Source organism: Periplaneta americana, chromosome 5, assembly GCF_040183065.1.
Source record: "Periplaneta americana isolate PAMFEO1 chromosome 5, P.americana_PAMFEO1_priV1, whole genome shotgun sequence".
Taxonomy (NCBI): Eukaryota; Metazoa; Arthropoda; class Insecta; order Blattodea; family Blattidae; genus Periplaneta; species Periplaneta americana.
In genome coordinates this window covers 44,975,636-44,994,883 of record NC_091121.1, presented here as the reverse complement: position 1 = coordinate 44,994,883, position 19,248 = coordinate 44,975,636, and the positions used below count along the sequence as shown (strand labels likewise).

At 35.7% G+C, this 19,248-nt stretch overlaps 1 protein-coding gene across 1 annotated transcript in view; it reads left to right on the top strand.

Annotated features, from left to right (window-relative positions):
* Positions 1-2,161: 2,161 nt before the first annotated feature.
* Positions 2,162-19,248, top strand: part of LOC138699561 (zwei Ig domain protein zig-8-like) — an 853,254-nt gene continuing 836,167 nt past the window's right edge. The window contains exon 1 of the mRNA XM_069825552.1: positions 2,162-2,360. Coding sequence (XP_069681653.1) covers positions 2,300-2,360 — 61 coding nt within the window. The 5' untranslated portion in view covers positions 2,162-2,299. The remainder of the gene's footprint in view (positions 2,361-19,248) is intronic.

Genomic DNA, 19,248 nt, shown 5'->3' with positions numbered 1-19,248 from the left:
AATATAGTAAACACAGAAAACATTTTATAGCAACAATGTTGAAGAAAGATATTTTGGTTTTCCGAAGTTGCCGTCATTAAACAGAAACCAAGATGGAGATTTCATTGCAACTAATTAGAAATTCGTCTTTCAAGTATGTAATAAACGATCTTCGCACAAAATAATGTACGATACACGAGCGGTATGTTTGTTTTCATGTTCTCGGAAATTAAAAAAGCTCAACTACGTTTCGCTTTTTCAATCCTTTCCTCGAACATGAAAACGTCAACATACCGCTCTTGTAACGCATATTACTATTATAATTGCTTTCACAACTTTCAGATCCAATTGTATTTTCTGTTACGAACGTTCATAATAGTATTACCTGATAGAAGACTATTAATTATGAATAAGGGTCTATAAAGGTATTTCTTATGTTACGAATAACCGGATTAAATGGAAGAAATTTGCTTTGAAAAATGACTGCAATCAGCGTATCAAGTACTGTGAACTTCCGAGTCATGCTAATAGTAATGTTTTATTTACTTATTTATCATATCTTACTTTTATGTTGGGAGTGTTTTGTAAATAGTTTACTCACTAGTAACTTTCGTTTTATGAACGTTGTAGCATTTTCAAAGACAAACAATGCCATAACAGTTGAAAAAATAAGTGAGCACAGGCAGTGCAGTCAGAGTGGGAGGAGCATGATGCCTAGCATTTAAACTATGCGTCGTGATATGGAAATGAGCAGCCAGAGCTCAATATTCCGTACCAAAAATGTTTAAAAAAGAAAAGGCTTAGTTGAAGATTGTCGGTCTAATTAAGATATATTCTGTATAGCCCTATTACTTCGCGTCGAGTAATACTCTTAAGGGAAGATTCCACTGAAAATCATGAACATTTTTCCAAAGTTTTTTTTAGCTATTTCACTTATTCAGAATTTATATTTTCATACCCCAAATGGATTCAGCTCAATTCTGATTACAAATACTCGTATGTTTACACTTTTTAAAATAAGGCTGGAAGGGGGCGTGGAGTTTAAAGAGCTGTCAAAATTGTTTTTCATCGAAGAATTCCTTTTTAAAATTTCTGATTACAAATCTAGTAACTTTTTATTGGCTCCCTGAAGTTACTAGATCAATATAGCGGAGGAGAATTTTAATTTACATACATATTCATTTTATTTTCAAATCTATTTTTCTGTGTTCATTTTTATTCATTCAACACCAACTTTCTTATGCCAAATATTAATCAATCTGGATGAAATTTTTACTGCAAGTATTTATGAGGTAGCTGCATGTTTCTATGCATTTATATAATACAATAAACTAGCAGCGTTATTAAAAATATTAATAAAATAAACTAGCAGCATTTCTCACAAAATAAATGCATAGAAACATGCAGCTATCTCATAAATACTTGCAGTAAAAATTTCATCCAGATTGATTAATATTTGGCATAAGAAAGTTGGTGTTGAATGAACAAAAATGAACACAGAAAAATAGATTTGAAAATAAAATGAATATTTATGTAAAGTAATATACTCCTCCGCTACATTGATCTAGTAACTTCAGGGAGCCAACAAAAATATACTAGCTTTGTAATCAGAAATTAAAAAAAAAAGAATTCTTCGATGAGAAACAATTTTGACAGCTCTTTAAATTCCACGCCCCCTTCCAGCCTTAATTTAAAAAGTGTAAACATACGAGTATTTGTAATCAGAATTGAGCTGAATCCATTTGGGGTATGAAAATATAAATTCTGAATAAGTGAAATAGCTAAAAAACTTTGGGAAAATTTTCATGATTTTCATTGGAGTCTTCCCTTAAGATATCTGCCCCCGGGGCAGCTTTTCCACAACAGATTTCAAGCAGATATGATAATTTTATAACTCGCAGCTGTGTATTTGGTATATGTGTTACCTGGAAACGAGTGCTGCGGCCGCCTTCACTCGTTTGTAACGAATGGGGTTCCAAAGCAGCATGAAAGAGCAAGTCCCTTACCTCCGATCGGCATCGAATCCGACGTTTCGGAGCCCGCCCGAGTTCGGTGTCGCTTTCTACACAAAAACTCGTGTGATGTCAACAAGCTGGCTGGGGGCGGCTGTGCGGGGGCGCGGGGCGCGGGGCGGGGGCCCCGGCAGTCCGCTCCGCGTATTGAGCGGTGCGCAGTGGCAGTGTAGGGCCGCCATGCCCCGGGAAAACCCACGCCTACCCAGTCGCTGGCAGACCGAGCCATGGCGCGGAGCGGTTTCGAAGCGCGGACTCCGGCGTGATGTGTGCAAGTGAGCAAGCTCCCCGGCTGCTGCTGTGACGCTATGGCCGACATCGGCGGACTGCTTGCGCCTCTGGCCGTCTTCACCCTCATCATTTTGACAGGTAGGCCCCCTGGAAGAGTCGTGACCCACTTTGACGGTGGGCCGATCGTGTGTTGTGAACGCAGTGGAGTGCCCGAGAAGTGTTGACAGTAGAGTCGCTAATCCTTTGTCATCAGATGATGCGCTGCACGCTCCATGCTCGCGGTTACTGTTCGATTCCGGGTGGCGACAGGGATTTTTCTCTTCCAGAGCGCTTCTCAGCCCATTAGGTCAGACAAGCGTGGTTCCACGCCTGCCGCATGGAAGCTCTACCTCCCTGCACGCAGTACGCTTGATGGCGTATGCACGGGGTCCAGGGTTCGTACTCCACCGAGCTCGAAAGCTGCTTTGCCGTGGACCGCAACGATCGCAGATGTGCAACGGGTGGTTTATAAACTGTGGTTCGCATGGTGGCAATTCCGTATTTTTCATTGTTGTTTTACGACGCCTCATCAACTGTTATGGTTATCTGACACCTGAGTGATATGAAGGTGATGTCAGAAATGAGTTCAGGGTTCAGCACCGAAAGTTACCCAGCATTTGCTGTTAATGGGTTGAGTGAAAATCCCGGTAAAACCTCAACCAGGTAACTTGTCCCAACCAGGATTTGAACCCGGGCCCGCTCGTTTCACAGACAGGCATGCTAACCGTTACTCCACAGCGGTAGACACAATTGAATCGGTCGGAGCTAAAAGGAACTAAGTCAAAATATGCAGTTTTGGATTATGCAACAATTTGAACAACGGATGTCATGTGCATCGAAAGGTGGAAGAAGAAACTAAGACTTTTAAATATTTTTTTGTCTTCTATAACATAAAAATATATACATTTGTGTTATTAGTGGAATGTTTTTTGCTTCTCCTGAAAAGTGTGGAAAGTGACTTAGTTCCTTTTAGCTCCGACTGATTCAATTCCTTATTCAACGGTCCTTTCCAACTGCAGAAACTGTCCAGAACCGGTGCGACGATGTGTAAATGGAACTGTGGTGGAATTAATAGTGAAAGGAAATTGAAGTACTCGGAAAATCTGACTTACAGATTATTTGTCAATGAAGTTCGTCATAGAATCTGCTTGGAAATGAACTCTGCTTTCTTATCCTTGCTGCGGTTGAATGGGCCGGGGATTGCGTGGCCTGAAATTCATGACTGTTTTCTTGTTCACGCGCTCGTTGCTCGAGAAATTCATTCTATTGTTTATATGCAGCAAGGATTCGTGCCATGTCAGTAGAAAGTTAAAATTATCTTTAGTAGGTTTCTGAAACGCGAGACATATAAAACTACAGGTTTTCAAGTGCTATATCAGCATTTTTGTAGAGTTGCAAGTGTTCCACAAAAGAAACTGAAGTTTTGTTGCTAAAACGTTGATATTCATTTAGCCATGTTGATTTGTTTACAAAGTTTATTATGTGAAATGAAACAAAATTTATTTATAGGGAATGGACAAGCGATCACTTTTAGACTCTTTTGTTATCAGAATCATCATGATCACCATAATCTCTTTCATGATTTTCAAAAGCTTCCTTCTTTTGATATCAGCATTCTACCTTTGACGTGAACGGCCAGTAATCTCTTTGCGCAGTGTTTATTTATTAAAATTTGTTCATTCTGCAAAGGAGTATGTCCAATGGTGTACCACGTTTTTAATTTTAGTACACGTAATCGAAAATATATTAAAGAAAACCTTCTATATGTCTTTAATTTTGATTCTATGTACTACTATATGAAGTTTTTGTAATTTTAAGAGAAGTAATTTCAATTGTTATATATTTTATATATCGTTTCTTATTATCCTCCATAATTTTCCTCCAACTTTTCTTCAGTTTCTCTTGAATTCGTAATTTTCTTCATGACAATCAAATCACTCAGTAATCTACCCATCTTAAAATAAAACTCGAAAGTTTCTTATATTTGTAATAGTGTTATGGTTTTGTGCTCTGTAATCCGTAAATATTTTTACAAGCATTCTGTGAGTAATTCAACAACTTGTAAAGCAGTAGATGTGAGTTGTGCTGGAGCACCCCAAGAAAGATCGACATAGCTGAAATTGTAGAATTTTTGACGAGAGATTTTTTACTTCGTTATTTAACGACACTGTATGAACTACCGGTTTATTTAGCTTCGATGGAATTGGTGATGGCGAGATAGTATTGGACGAAATGAGGTCGAAGATTCGCTATAGATTATCTGACATCCGCCTTACGGTTGGGAAGAATGTCGAAAAAAACACCCAGATAATCAGTCCAAGCGTGAATCGAACCCACGCACGAGCGCAACTCCGGATCAACAGGCAAACGCTCTACCACCTGAGCTACGTCGGTGACCTTGACGAGAGATTTGTTAATACTTTGTATAATCATGTCAGATCCGATTTTTCACCAACTTGTAATACCAGAGAAGAACGATACAATCGGAACATTACATTACTGAAATTGATAAATTCGAACGAAATTTTTATTTAGTGTAATGAGAAAATGAGCCAACTTTATTTTAATTGATATTAATAATTGTACATTTATCAATGTGTAAATCAGTTGTACTTACTTGTTTGAACGTTGTATCATAGTAGACAAATAATATACAGAATGTTCCAGGTTTCTCGGCTTATTCTATACTTACCTTATTTAATTCAAAATAGGTCTACCTACTATGTTCAAAGTTCTGTTCTTTTAATTATAAAGTATATTATACAGACAGTTTGTCAAACAACTTTGTTAAATAATCGATTAAAATACGGTAGCTGTGTCATCATGAATTTTGAAAATTATTTCCGAAAATGTACATTCCTCCCTGATTTCTTTGTTTTATGACTATTAACTGTTAACTAATATATCTGCCTAAGTGAATATTTTCTGTATTATGATACAAATTTTTTAGCTCATTAATTAGATATTCAAGGAACTATATTCACTTCATGATATTCTGTTGGCCTATTGCTTTTCAAAATAACAAAAGTTTTTAAATAGGACTGAAACTAAATAATAATAATAATAATAATAATAATAATAATAATTTAAATAAGTTACACAACACAGAACTGCACGCATTGTATTCTTCACCTGACATAATTAGGAACATTAAATCCAGACGTTTGAATGGGTAGGGCATGTAGCACGTATGGGTGAATCCAGAAATGCATATAGAGTGTTAGTTGGGAGGCCGGAGGGAAAAAGACCTTTAGGGAGGCCGAGACGTAGATGGGAGGATAATATTAAAATGGATTTGAGGGAGGTGGGATATGATGATAGAGAATGGATTAATCTTGCTCAGGATAGGGACCAATGGCGGGGTTATGTGAGGGCGGCAATGAATGTCCGGGTTCCTTAAAAGCCAGTAAGTAAGTAAATAATAATAATTTAAATAATTCACGTTACGGATGAAATAATATATATTCACCTATTTATATTTTCCTTCACTTAGTTACGATTTCCTGTGAATAAAGTGACGCTTTGAAAATACAAAATAAAATGATGAAGTGTTCAATTGTTTTAAGGGCGTTTCCCCTGTCAGTGGTTACAGCTTTTAAAATTATTATAAATCATGAAGTAAAAGAATTTGACACTGTAAAATTACATCATAAGATTATAGAATTTTGAATTAAAATGTTGTTATTTACTTAAAACTGTTCTTTCCACTCTCTGAAATGGACATCGAATCTGTTTCTTCGAATAGTGGAGTTTTGAAGCATTTTGGGATACGTACCGTAATCAGGTATCCTTTCTGTAAGTAGCCACGATTCTCTGTAATTCTCTCATGTTTTTATGTCATTTATTTTAAATTCACTTCTAATTTCATGATTATAGCCGTGGTCCCCGATTTGATTGTCCGCATACAGAATGTTTTGTTTTTGACTGGGATTCTGTAGCGTACATTCTCATAATTTACAAACAACAAATAATTAAACAAAGGACTACAAGGAAGTGCTTGTACTAAATTTTCATAACCTCGCAAGGCGTGCTTCACTATGGTTTTGATATTTTTGGAGGTGATCGAAACGATAACTTATAATTTCCTGCCCAAGTCATGAGGATGACGATTAGTTACGTAAGTAGTCCGATGCCAAAGAAAATGGGATTGCCCCATTGAAACCTGCCTCGTGCCGTCTTTGACCTTTTCAGGATTTGAAATAAGTCTCTAGTACGCAAATTTGCTCTGCTTTTCGAATATTATTCTACACTTCATGTTGAAGATGTTCTGCTTCATTCATCTTTATAGTCACCAGGAGTGGCGAACTCGTATAGTAAATCGAGCAGTCAGGATACGAGTACCCGTACAACAGCAACTGTAGTGGGAGAAGCTAAGCGCTTTGAGAGCTGCTGTTTCCCTATATAGTCATTCTGTCGCTTCCTGGTTCTGCCCTCTTTCTTTTAGAGTTTTGTTTGGAAAATTGTTTTAGTAGGTACTGTTTTCCGTTGTCAGTGAATTTTCTTCTCATTGCCCGAAATGTTATAAAATTTTCTAATAAATTCATTGTCTATTTTTTATTTCTTCTAATTTCTTATTTGATCTATAATCATAGGTGAGGGGGGTGAAACCTACAAAGTAGGACTTGTTTTAGGTACAAAGCACGTACGGTCAGAAGACCCGTGCATTTGATGTAAGAGAAAATTATGATAATATAACATCTGTATGTATAACATTACACAATAAATCCATCTGTCTATCTATTTGATCTATAACTTTTCAACCTCAATTTCGGAAAAACTAATCTCAATTTCGGAAAAGTTAATTTTAATTTTGGAGAAGTTAACCTCAATTCGGAAATAATTTATATTCATAAAGTAAACTTAATTTCGGATAAGTATATACAGGGACATCATTTTATTTTTACTAACATTTTTAATATTAACTTGGCTATACGTTTAGAGAACCGGAAACACAGTATGCTCTCCCCTTCCACGACTATAGTTCGATGATACTGGCGTAAAACACAAACAAATCACTTTACTAGATATAGGAGGGAAGAAAAGTAATTCATCCATTTACGTAAACTAGGAAATATCGCGATTTTGAGTTCGATAACTTTCATTAGGTTTTTGTTTAATCAAAATACAGTACTGTATTAAGAATAAGTGTTTTTACTCACGAACTGAGTTATCCATGCGAACGTATTCATTATGCAGTGTATATTATACTGTCTACAGCACATTAGCGTACAATATAGAGAAAGAAGTTAAATTGAAAAATAATGATAATATGAATATTTAAACACAGTTTTTGAAAATGGTAGCCGTTCATTTCGATACATGCTTCAGTTCTTTTGTGCATATTATCGCACTATAGACTATTGCATCTAATTCCAATTGCCAGTTTCGTCCTTCGTACTAGTAACTCATATACCTATTCTTTAAAAGAGTACCTTACGTACTGTAAATTCAATTTTCACTTCTGCCCGACTCCCACAGATAAAATTACTCAGACATGCTATCTACTGTCCGTCCAAGTGGTTATGCCACAGGATCGTAGAAAGGGGGGAAATCACGTGACAGTTAATTACTTAACGAGGCCTTTTTATTTAAGTTATTTTAGAAAGTTGTACAATATTACGTAAACGTCAATTCCTAACAGAAATTAATGTTTTCAGAAAAGAGCTAAGACAACCCAGCTTTTACAGAGGGGCCAACAGAAGCAGGTGGGGGAAATCAGGATGCGACGTAGGCAAACGAACAGTACCTGTGCGAAAATATGATTCACTATGGAAAGCTCTTTCGTCACTGGAAAACGTGAACATATTTCTGGAACGTACTATACTCATTAACTTAGTGCTGTTTACTATATGCCTTCTTGGATCTGTGTGTAGGGCAGCTGGAACTTCATTAGTAGAAGGGGTGGGAGTGAAGTACATTCAAAAACTCAGGTACAATAAAAATTGAAGTAAAAATAAAATGATGTCCCTGTATATATATATATATATATATATATATATATACACATGTATAGTTCACACCTGTGGAGTAACGGTTAGCCTGCCTGGCCGCGAAACCAGGTGGCCCGGGTTCGATTCCCGGTTGGGACAAGTTGCCTGGTTGAGGTTTTTTCCGGGTTTTCCCCTCAACCCAATATGAACAAATGCTGGGTAACTATAGGTGCTAGACCCCGGATTCATTTCACCGGCATTATAACCTTCATCTCATTCAGACGCTAAATAACCTAAGATGTTGATAAAGCGTCGTATAATAACCTACTAAAATAAATAAAAAATTAATAAAGTATATATATATATAATTGATTTTCGTTAATCTCTCAAGAGAACAGAAATATTGTAGTTACACAGCTATTAAAAGAACAACGTTTATTGACAATATACGTTTACATGGCAACAAGAATTGTCATTATCATCGTTCATATTAATTCAGTGCAACTAATAGGCCTATATCTAATCTAGCACAATATTATTCAAAATAAAAACAATTTAAACAATACTAAAGCTTCCCGAAATTAGTTTTATTTTTCTGAAGTTGAATTTTCATTTTTCTGAAATTAATTTTACATCTTCTGAACTTTATATTAATATTTCCGAAACTGAAACTACTTTCTCCGAAATTGTGTACACTTTTCCCGAATATAATATTATTGAATATTTTCCAAAATTGAGATTGGAAAGGTATAGTTCTTCCGTGAATAAGAATACAATAAAATTTAATTACATTCTTGTGTATCATGTTTCTTTCTTGTACCAACATATTTTCATTGCAGATAGACGTACAAATCGCGATCCACCCATTGTTATATCACAGTACAAGATTCTATTAGTCAAAGAGAACACATAAATTTCTTTTGCATTGTTGAGTTAGACCATATACAGGGTGTAAGGGGTATAAGTGTCATTATTTTAACTGATGATTATCCATGTTATAAGGAAGAAAAATTGTCCTATTGTTTTCTAATTGTAATATTTAACGGATTATTAAACTTTACAATATGCAACGTTTGACAACGTTGCTGGATGGGAGGAGGGGGTTTACAGGTAGGCTACACGGTACAGCTGAAGCGGGGACAGACATACCGGTACAAAACAGATGCTCTGTTCTAATGCAGGGCCGGACCAGGCCATCTGTTGTTTACATAAAACGCGCAGCAAATACACACTTTCAGCTCGCATTAATAGAACATTATGGTAAATTTCCATTTTATTTATCAATATGGCTCCATTTCTTATTGTAGATCTAAGAAATAAACAATTGTAGCTACGCACAAGCCGGACTACGTCGTTCATCCCTTCCCTCAAGGCCACTCTTCATCCACATGACTAGGTACAGAAGATTTGTATTCACTATCTAGAGATGGAATTCCAAGCAGTATCGGTCGGAAAGTACTAGTTTAAAGAACAATAGGAAAAATGAACACTTCTGTATTCAAAATAATCACAAAGCACGTTGTTTCATTTGTGAAGAGTTTGTTATAATTATTGTGGTCGGAAATACAGGGACATCATTTTATTTTTACTAACATTTTTAATATTAACTTGCCTATACCTCTGGATCAACGCCGTTTGCTACCCCCTTCCAAGACTGGAGTTCGATGATACTGGCGTAATATACTAACAAATCACTTTACTAGGTATAGGAGAGAAGAAACGTAGTTCATCCATTTACGTAAACTAGGAAATATCGCGTTTTTGAGTTTGATCAGTTTCATTAGGTTTTTGGTTTAATCAAAATACAGTACTGTATTAACAATGAGTGTTTTTACTCACGAACTGAGCTGTCCATGTGGACGTATTCATTATGCAGTGTATATTGTTCTGTCTACAGCACATTTATAGCTTACAATATATAGAGAATGAAGTTAAATTGAAAAATAATCACAATATGGATATTTAAACACATTTTTTTAAAATGGTGGCCGTTCATTTCGATACAGGCTTCAGTTCTTTTGTGTATATTATCGCACTATAGACTATTGTACCTAATCCCAATTACCAGGTTCGTACTTCGTATTATTGTGCCCATTTCTGACACCAATATTTTGTTATACTATATTAATTCTGACACCAATATTTATTATACCATTTCTGACATCATAATTTATTGTTAAGCTCTATCATATCTGACACCATTAATTTGTCGTGGCGCTTGCCGCGACAAGGGCGGATGGCTTATCTTCGAGATAATCGTTAGTTATAATCTCTATCAAAATAACACAAACTAATCAAACACTGCGTTATACGTTATAGACTGTTCTTTCTTGTGGACAGGAAGGATTCCTACTATGAATGTGATCTCAGGTTTTCAGAGTAATTGCAAGTGTAGAAATTCACTAGTACTAAGTTTATTAATAAAAATATCAATTTACTACAAAATAAAATATTGAGTATTGAACGATTTGGAAAGTATGAAAATTTCTGTTAATTCTGAAATACCATGATAACTAGTTAAATGAAAAGTTTAAAGAATGATCTGATGATTTTACTTATAATAAATAGTAGGGCGAACCCTAATGCTGTCCAAAGGTGGTGCCATATTCGATGCCATTTTCAGAACTTCTTACTGGACGTCGGGAGCGCTACTCCATGACCGCAATCTTGACCAATAACTAATGACCGCGTTTTCGACGTTTCATGTCCTTTTATAAACTCTCGAACCGCGTCCCTTGTGACGTACCAAAGTGACGCCACTTCACCCGCGGATCCTCTAAAAGGACGGTGTTGCACTCGCCAAGCACCACGCTTCTGCTTATTAACCATTCTTGATATCGGCGTTTCAGGTCGTTACTTAAAACAATATGGATTAAAGGAACTTTCACGATTGAATCTGTTTTTGACTTGACCAATGGAAATTCAGAGTTTCGGAATCATCGCCAATTAAAACGTCTCGCTAGGGAAGCTATATCTTCGCTAATAATTCAGCTGTTGCTAAGCTGAGCTCGCGATAAAATGCAAGATGCAAACGTACGCATTTCTGCATGTTCAAGGATTGGACTGTGCTGATGTTAACTAAACTGTGCTCTGTAATCTGTCGAAACAGGAAGTGAGATCTCGCATTGTAAAGCATGCATCAATAATACGATTTCGTTACTTTAAATTAAAGTGAAATATAGTGCTTATCATAATCCCTGGACACAACAGTATCAGTAACTCATGTTGAAATAATTCTATACCTACTCTATAAAAGAGTACCTTACGTACTGTAAATTCAATCTCCACTTCTGCCCGATCCGAAAAGATAAAATTACTCAGACATGCTCTCTACTGTCCGTCCAAGTGGTTATGTCGTAAGGTCGTAGAAAGGGAGGAAATCACGTGAAAGTTAATTACTTAACGACGCTCTTTAATTTAAGTTATTTTAAACAGTTGTATAGTATTACTTAGACGTTCAATTCCTAACAGAAATTAATGTTATCAGAAAAGAGCTAAGACAGCCCAGCCACTAGCTGGGCGTATAAAAGCTGGTGGGGGAAACCGGGATGCGACGTAGGCAAATGGACGACAGTACCTATGCGAAAATGATTCAATATTGAAAGCTCTTTCGTCACTGGAAAACGCGAACATATTTTTGGAACGTACTGTTTACTACGACCGTAAGGCTACTATGACTGTATATGCTGTCTTGGATCTGTGTGGAGGACGGTTGAACTTCATTAGTAGAAGTGGTGGGAGTGAAGTACATTCAAAAACTCAGGTACAACAAAAATTGAAGTAAAAATAAAATGATGTCCCTGTACTTTCGTTATTTTTTCCGTGAGCACGAGTTTGTTGTAATCCGCCACATGGTTGTAGACGAGTCACGGAGAAGTCATTCAACGCCGGTGGACTGTGGAAGGGGAACCAATGCTTTCCCCGTGCTTCCATCCCTCTCTCCGTGATTTCTGCATCCCTGACTTAGAAAAATACCGTGTTGGGAATTTCATTGCTGCGGTCCATTTCCCTTCGTCTTCCCTGTAGGAAAAGAATTTAGATTTCATATCATATTCATCTACATCATCTCATTTCATAGGCATATTCAGGTCATGACGCAGGTTTTCTTGCGCTTGCGGAAGGGGCGTCCTCTCCGAAACCGTTTCTGGATTCCGAGCCTTTCACACAATATCTCTGTGAGGATTCATTCCATAAGATCACTTCCGAGGATACTTCGACACCTTACAAGGGCTGTCGGAATTGATCCTGTGGTGTTTAGTCTTCTTGTAGGCATGAACTTAAGGCGGGGGGTTTAGGGGGACCATTAGGTGAGCGGGTGATGTGTCTTATGCGGCCGGTGGGGTGGTACACCTCATTCTCATTCATCCCATACTTCGGGGTCCACAATAAGCCACTGTCGAGCCGACGTGCTTCTAGCCACTCAACATTATTACTGCTGCTACTACCATCACCACCACCACCTCTACTACCACTACTACTACCACCACCACCACCACTACTACCATTACTACTACCATCACCATCACCACTACCACCACCATCACCACCACCATCACTACTTACTACTACTTACTATTTACTTACTGCTTACTTACTACTTACTGCTTACATTTTTTAAATTTATTGAGTATGCCCCAACGAGTATAACTCATATGTAGGGGCTATACAAGAACATATACTATATGTTGTACAATGTAATTGAAAACGTCATGAAACTACAGTCTGTGAAAACAAACAATAACACAAGAATTTATTAAAGAAAGAAAGCAAAATAAGAACAAATAGTAAGAAGGCATAAAGTTTTGGGCAGAAAGAAGAAAAACTTTGAAACCATGAAATAAATAAATCAACTGAGAATTAAAATAAATAATCTTCCCAAAAACGTATTTTTAAACAATTCTTAAAACACCGGCAATTTGGTAAAATTCTATATTCTAAAGGAAGTTGGTTAAAAGTTGTTGTTAAAAAATGGTTGTCCTTTCGTTCCATAAGTTACGGAGCTATGCTGAGAAAAAAATATATTGTCTTTTTGTCTTGTTAAATAGGTAAGTATATCTTTATTAAACTGAAATATAATATTACTATGTATTAAATTGTTAATAACTTTGTACATGAAAATAGCAGCACCTAATTTGATAATTGATTCAACTGGTAGAACGAAAGAAAATTGATATAGATATTTAACTGGAGTCAAATGATGAAAACCCAATAAATTTCTTAAAGCTCTATTTTGAATAATTTGTAAAGGTCTCAAAGCAGTTTTCTTATCATGCCCCCAAATAAATGACATATACAGTACATTAAATGAGAATGGATAAAGACATAATATACATTCAGGAGACAAGATATAGGCAAAGATCTTTTAAGTCTTTTCAAAATACCAGACTTACTACTTACTGCTTACTTACTGCTTACTTGCCTTACTACTTACTTATTTACTACTTACTACTCAGAGGACAGCTTGAACCTGATGTGTGTGTGTGTGTGTTTGTGTGTATGTTAGTATTTGCATATGGCATATTGTGTCTACAGATGTATAGGGAGGATCGAACCGAAGTAATTCTGCATTCGGACCATAGTTGATCTGTTATGCATGCAACTCCCGGGAGAAAAGGATTTTCAGTTCCCATAACTAATACTAGAGAGATGGCTCAGGCCCTTAATAGTCACCAGACATTATTGACCATCCCCATATACTACTGTAGTAAGTGTCGTCAACTGAGGATGTCTTAACTCGTGATCTAGCGAGCGTCTCGATGTAGAATGTCCGTCGGCTGACCCCTTAGATGTAGACACTAATGTCTGCCAACGGTCTTGTCCATGGGGGTCCTGGCTGGCGCCGGTTCACGGGTCGTGAATATTTCACAGAGAGAATTTATAATTTGTTTGACTTAGGTCCGTCTGGCGTGACAGTAGCTCATACACCATCTTGCAACCATACTGTTTAGTGATATGAAATGACGAGATTTAAGTGAAGTAGACTTACTTGGATGCAATTTGTAATGCCCAGAAGAACCTTCGATATTGCCCACCAGTCAAATCCTTTGTTCGAGAGCACTGAACTTTTAGACGTGACCAAAACTCGAGCTGCAGTGATTACATGGGACATACAGCCTATGAAGTAAGGAGACGGAGGAAAGGTACTTGGCATGAAAACTACAACCAGTGGTGGTTCCTGTACTAACATATTGGTCAATCCCGCGAATAAAAATCTCAAGCTTTGCTTTATCAGTCATGTCACCGCTGTCATCAAGAGCCAGTGAACAATATAAGTTACGATTTTTCTTGGTTCTTTTTTTTAACCTTTCTCTTAAATATAATTAGGAATTTTCTAAATTCTTTGCTCGATACTTGGTCGAGAAATTCGTAGTTTTTAAAAATTAAAAAATTCTTATGGACAAGTTATTTAAGCTATTTTAATCAATACTCTTTTGAGAAATTCTGTTCCATTAAAAGATTTTAGAGCACGAGATATTTCAAACCCCATTAGGTAGCTGACTTCCTTACATTTATTTAACTCATCTTTCTCTTCATGGCTATGATTTAAGACATGTCAATTCCTGGCGTTTAACAGGTCGTTGGCACATAATATTGAATCAGTTTTTCTACGATATTATTATTAAATGAATAGCTAATAAATAGTTACCCTCAACTAAAATTTAAGGAGATTAAAACTGAGATAAAAGCTAATAATTTTATCCTTCTAGGGAGAAGATCTAAAAATATCAATATTCATGTACGTACAGAAGAATTACAGAAACACATACTGTACTTAGTGATCAGTAGTAATAATAATAATAATAATAATAATAATAATAATAATAATAATAATAATAATAATAATAATAAATTATTCAGTGTGGCAATTAATGTTTCTATATACTCCTAATTGAACCGTTGAGCAAAGTAAAAATTTTACATTTTGTCTGACAGAACATCAAAAAAAGTTCTTCTTCTCATTCTTTACGAAACCACCTCTTGCTGCTTTTAGAGACAGAGTTTGTAGAGCGACATGATACCGCCACTGATTGCCTTCAGTACGTGAATGAAAAAAACAGCAATGTACAGGAAACTCCTCGTACCCGTTTGAATGTTTGTGATTACACGATGTAATCACGAAACCTGCTTTGGTCACCGCGGTTTTAGAGACTAGGACACATTTACACAGACGTAGGCCTAACATTGTTGACAACAAATCGTATAAATGTTAGTGACATTTTGTATGAAAAAGTGTTTAAATCGAATCAACATTCTTGCAGTGTTGCCAGATTAATTTTTTCCTCCAAAATGAGTGATTTTAAGAAAGTGAAGGAAAATTTTGGGAAAATGAGTTTGAAGAGATTTTTCTTCGGAAAAATGTTGGTAATTTTTTTATTTCATTGTTTAATGAAAAATACTCGAAACTTCACATACCTATATTCTATTTCTTTTTAATTAGTTATTTTGTCTTGTTTTTGTTTTGTGTTATGAAATGCTTCAGTAGACATGTCTTGTCACAGTGTGAATCCGAAGTGTCAGTAATGTAGCTTGTATATTTAATTTAGTAATTCTAGATTTCAATTCCTGCACTTTATTAATATTAATATTATTCGAGATATGGTGCGAGATGAACTTATCGCGTATGTGATGTCTTAATACTAGTGTTGGTTTTTTATATTCAAAATGTAGCTAACTAAAAATAATAATTAAAACGAAGTATATAATATGTCAGGTTATGTAAATAAATAGTAAACAAATTTATATATTGTTGCAATTTGACATAAAATGTGTAATAATAATTATTTATTGGTTCTGTAAAGGCAGTTCGGGAAATTCTGCACAGGATATGCGGACATTTTGTTTTCACCATCTGGCAGCACAGCATTTTTGTCAGAATTTAGTTCAGTTCAGGATGCTGAGAAAGGAATATGAGAACCATTTGAGTTTTCAGCTCCACTTCCTTGGAGTTTCTGAGTTTTTCATTTTAATTCACTATAAAACTGTGTCGTTAAAACACTTCAGTTTTTTCTACCCCATCTCCATAATTAATACTCATGAAATTCTGAAATTTCTTGGCATGCATCATTTGTCATTTTCCTCTTTTTTATAGCCGTTGTACTAAATATCCCATGAAATCCGCCGGTCTCTGTACATTTTTCTGTTAAAATAACTTTCTCAATTCCATTCCGTATTGGAATAATTGGAATACCACTAGACTAAAAGCACACAACATAGCTTGTAACTATGTTGACAACAATGTTGCACTGGTGTAAACACGCCTTAACAATGTTGTCAACATATATTTGATATTAATTTAATTATACTAAATTACATAAAAGATATAAAGAATCAGGAAGACATGTATGAACAAAGCTCTATTCGGGTGTACTTCCATCTACATACAAAAAATACAAAAGTTAATACACAGAAATATAAATTAAGACTCAAATACTTTAAGCATAGAACCAATTTAAATATTATAATTTATAAGCATATGTTTAATTTTTATAATTGAACTTTACAACGAAAAACGTTGGAAATTAAGGATGCATTTCCTTTATGGAGTTATATAATCTTGGTCCCAGACTAATATTGCGTTTTAAACCTGCCGTTGTGAAAATGTTTGCTCTCTTAATGGTAAATTATGGTTCCGCCTAGTATTATAATATTTATTTGTGCGAGATCGTGCGTATTTGCTTGTTTTCCGCACAAAACCAATCCGCGAAAAGTCTAAAATTCCACATTCAGTATTCCCAACCTAACACACATAACAATTTCCCTCTTCTTACCGCTTAAGTGACTACTGATTTTACTGCTTTAGGCTTTTAACATATTATTTTTAGAGACGTTCAATATAGTAATAATTATAAATTGGAAACTTACCACTGCAATTTCACCTAAATTGCACTGTTAATTATTGTTTTTAAATATTTGCAAAAATTAAGTAAACTCTACAACTTCACTAAAGTTACTGCATTCGTGATATAAGTAACATTAAGGAAGCCGTGAAAAAATCAACAAGATTCCAGACTCATTATAGACTGGGGGGGGAAAAAAGACAGACGTATATCAGGCCTGCTGGAGTATAGTAAACACAGAAAACATTTTAAAGCAACAATGTTGAAGATAGATATTTTTGTTTTGCAAATTTGCCGTCATTGAACAGAAACCAAGATGGAGATTTCATTGCAACTAATTAGAAATTCCTCTTTCAGGTATGTAATAAACGATCTTCGCACAAAATAATGTACGATACACGAGCGGTATGTTTTTTTTTTCAATTCTCGGAAATTGAAAAAGCTCAACTACGTTTCGCTTTTTCAAACTTTTCCTCGAACATGAAAACTTCAACATACCGCTCTTGTAACGCATATTACTATTACGTTACAAGACCGTTATGTACGTAGAACTTAACATGCGAGCATGGAATTTAGCTAAACGAGCAGCGGCGAGTTTAGTTATCCATGTGAGTTGCATTTTGTAGTTATTGGAACAGAAATTATTGAAAATTTGTAGATAAAATAACAATTGAGAAACATCTTAAATCAGTTAATATGATAGGGAAAACGTTATAATCGGTTACTATGGTAGAAAAATAAAACAAAAGTGTTTACTACAAATGGTTTTTTCTGAGTTAATTTGTAGAAATAGATTGCATTGAAATTCCTAACGAAATAATGGTAGAAGCAGAACACGCAAGCAAAAGAGCTATACCAGGAAAATCGAGAGATCGATATTTCAAGGAGCTGTCACTATTTATTGAACGGCAAAAAAATAAGGCGGTGAATGAGATGTTAAATGAAACGATTGTGTAGCCCGTTAAGTGTAAAATAAAAGGTGCTATGCCAATATTGTATATAGCTAATTTCTGCGATTTTTCGGTAATACTTCATTAATGTATAATTTTGTATAGTTGTTCATTTTTTCTACACGCTTTAACATCTGTGGTCATATAGCGTGTTAGGATCTGTGGGTATACCAGTAGGCCTTGGTTACTATTGTTGAGTAAGTTCCTGTTTTCTGTTTGTGTTGTAGATGGCTTGTGTTCATGTGACTGATTTCAGATTTTGATTAATATTTATGCTATTGTTGACTGAGGCTGTGATGAATCATAGTATGTAAATTTGCCTTTGTGACTTGAGGAAACCATGAAAAATCCCAGTCAGATTGGCCGGCCACGGGGTTTCAACCCGAGACCTCCCGAATACGAGTCACAAACGCTAACGTCTACGCCAACTTTCCCGATTGTTAAAAAATATGAGTTAAGAAGGGTAATCAGTAGAATTTGTTGAAACATATTTTGATTAACCTATCCTTTTTTTTTTTTGTAAACAAATTTGAGGATCTAAATAAATTTTTGAACTTCCACCCCACACAATAATGGACTGATGTTTACAGCTCAATCAATAAAAACTGTATTTTTTCAACCTGTTGCCAACATTTACAATTGGCCTTTTTTTTTGCCTTTTTATTGACAACATGTTGTCAGCACATGTTACCAATAATGTTACGCCGGCATAAAAGTGTCTTTATATGCAAGTTTAGTACAGATAATTCACTGTGTGGACTAAAGTTCGAACCGCGTCTAGGCAAAGCTGAAATTTGTGCAGGAGCTGGAGAGTTTTTTTCGAGGTTGTCCTGATTTTCATCACTATTATTGTCATTATTCTAATTCTCCAGAATTACCCGCCACTCTTTGAGATAAACTACGTCTCTAGAACAAATAAAAATAGTTAGAAGGATGAGTAAATTATACACTTGATAAATAAAATTTTTAAACTTAAGTACATAGGATAAAGGTTAGTAATACTATGATACGAGTAATAATGTGATAGTTCTGTTTGAGAATGTATTACAATTTTACTGAGCGAGAGAAGGACTGGTTTTGTGCAGTAACTAGTCCACGAACATTCCCTTAATACAGCCGTGGCGAAAATGTGATCGTGCCCCGAGCCACTGTGTAACCTGCAACGTGCATAGCACCTATGGAGGGAGGCGGACACCCGAATGGGAGTAATGCAACTGTCTGACTTATTAATGGATTTTCATTTGCCTTACGTCAAGCACTTAAATATAAT